Below are 1,245 nucleotides of genomic sequence, written 5' to 3'. Positions count from 1 at the left end.
TGTCACAGACTGACACCCCCGACGGTGCGGCCCTGTCACCGTGTCACAGACTGACACCCCCGACGGTGCGGCCCTGTCACCGTGTCACAGACTGACACCCCCGACGGTGCGGCCCTGTCACCGTGTCACAGACTGACACCCCCGACGGTGCGGCCCTGTCACCGTGTCACTGACACCCCCGACAGTGCGGCGCTGTCACCGTGTCACAGACTGACACCCCCGACAGTGCGGCCCTGTCACTGTGTCACTGACCCCTCGACAGTGCGGCCCTGTCACTGTGTCACTGACCCCCCTGACAGTGCGGCCCTGTCATTCACTCTGAGTCAGTGAGACTGACCCTTTCGCTCTCTCCCCCATGCCGATGCTCACCACACCAGCGTTGAGATTCTTGTCCACTTTGCAAAAGGTGTGTGGGGGGACCTCGCCCTTGCTCGGCATGATGATACAGATGTCAGTGACGGCCAGCGTGCTGAATGCCTGGCACTCTGTGGCCCTGCGGTACGTGATGAAGGTACGATGCTGAAGGCTCGTTCCCCCGCCGCTGATGTGAGCCGCCCGGCTGTAAGGTGTGGTCTCAATGATGTTGCATCCTGGCTTCAATCTCTCTTTGCCCTCGCACAGGACCCTGTGGTAGTTATACCAGGCCCAGGTCAATCTGAACCCCACACACACACACCGAGCACAGGCACACCCGACACGGTCCAAGCAGCGCCCGGGAATGATCCTTCCCCACCTCCCCCCCAACCACACTTGACCGCTCTGCCCTCAGACACTCCCCCCTTTCATTTCCATGACAATCCCAAATCTCAGTGCCTTATTAATCACGGGGTATAGGCGGAGTGGCCTCAGACCCTGCCCACAGAACCCACTGCCCATCCCCAGGCCCAGGCCCGCTCGGGGAAGGGGAACGGTACCCGGGTTCATTAACATCCCACACCCCATGGAGAGAGGGAGGGAGGGGGTGAGGGATAATGTCTGCTCTGCTGCTGAGTTCATCGTCCAGGCAGGGAGTTGAGAATGAAGGGAAGTGAGAGTCACAAAACTCTTAGGTGGAAATGCTGACGGAACCAAAAGCAGCTTTTAAAAATAACCTGTCTCCACGGAAACTCAGACACAGCAGGGTGTGGAAAGGACCAACTGTTACCCCACGCCCCTCCATGTGCACTTGCACACACACACGCACTCTCTCTCGCACACACTCTCCCTGTCTCTCTCTCTCGCACACACACTCCCTGTCGCACACAC

General features: G+C 59.4%; 1 protein-coding gene across 1 annotated transcript in view; it reads right to left on the bottom strand.

Annotated features, from left to right (window-relative positions):
• The window catches only part of LOC125482678 (C-myc promoter-binding protein-like), a gene marked incomplete at its 3' end in the record, with an annotated part of 3,809 nt that overhangs the window by 1,717 nt on the left and 847 nt on the right, over positions 1-1,245 (bottom strand). Inside the window, exon 2 of the mRNA XM_048594794.1 lies at positions 370-625. Coding sequence (XP_048450751.1) covers positions 370-625 — 256 coding nt within the window. The remainder of the gene's footprint in view (positions 1-369; positions 626-1,245) is intronic.

Source organism: Rhincodon typus, unplaced genomic scaffold (genome assembly GCF_021869965.1).
Source record: "Rhincodon typus isolate 14 unplaced genomic scaffold, sRhiTyp1.1 hic_rhity00014791, whole genome shotgun sequence".
NCBI lineage: Eukaryota > Metazoa > Chordata > Chondrichthyes > Orectolobiformes > Rhincodontidae > Rhincodon > Rhincodon typus.
Note: the sequence above shows the minus strand (reverse complement) of the source record. Positions and strands in the feature narration are given on the sequence as shown.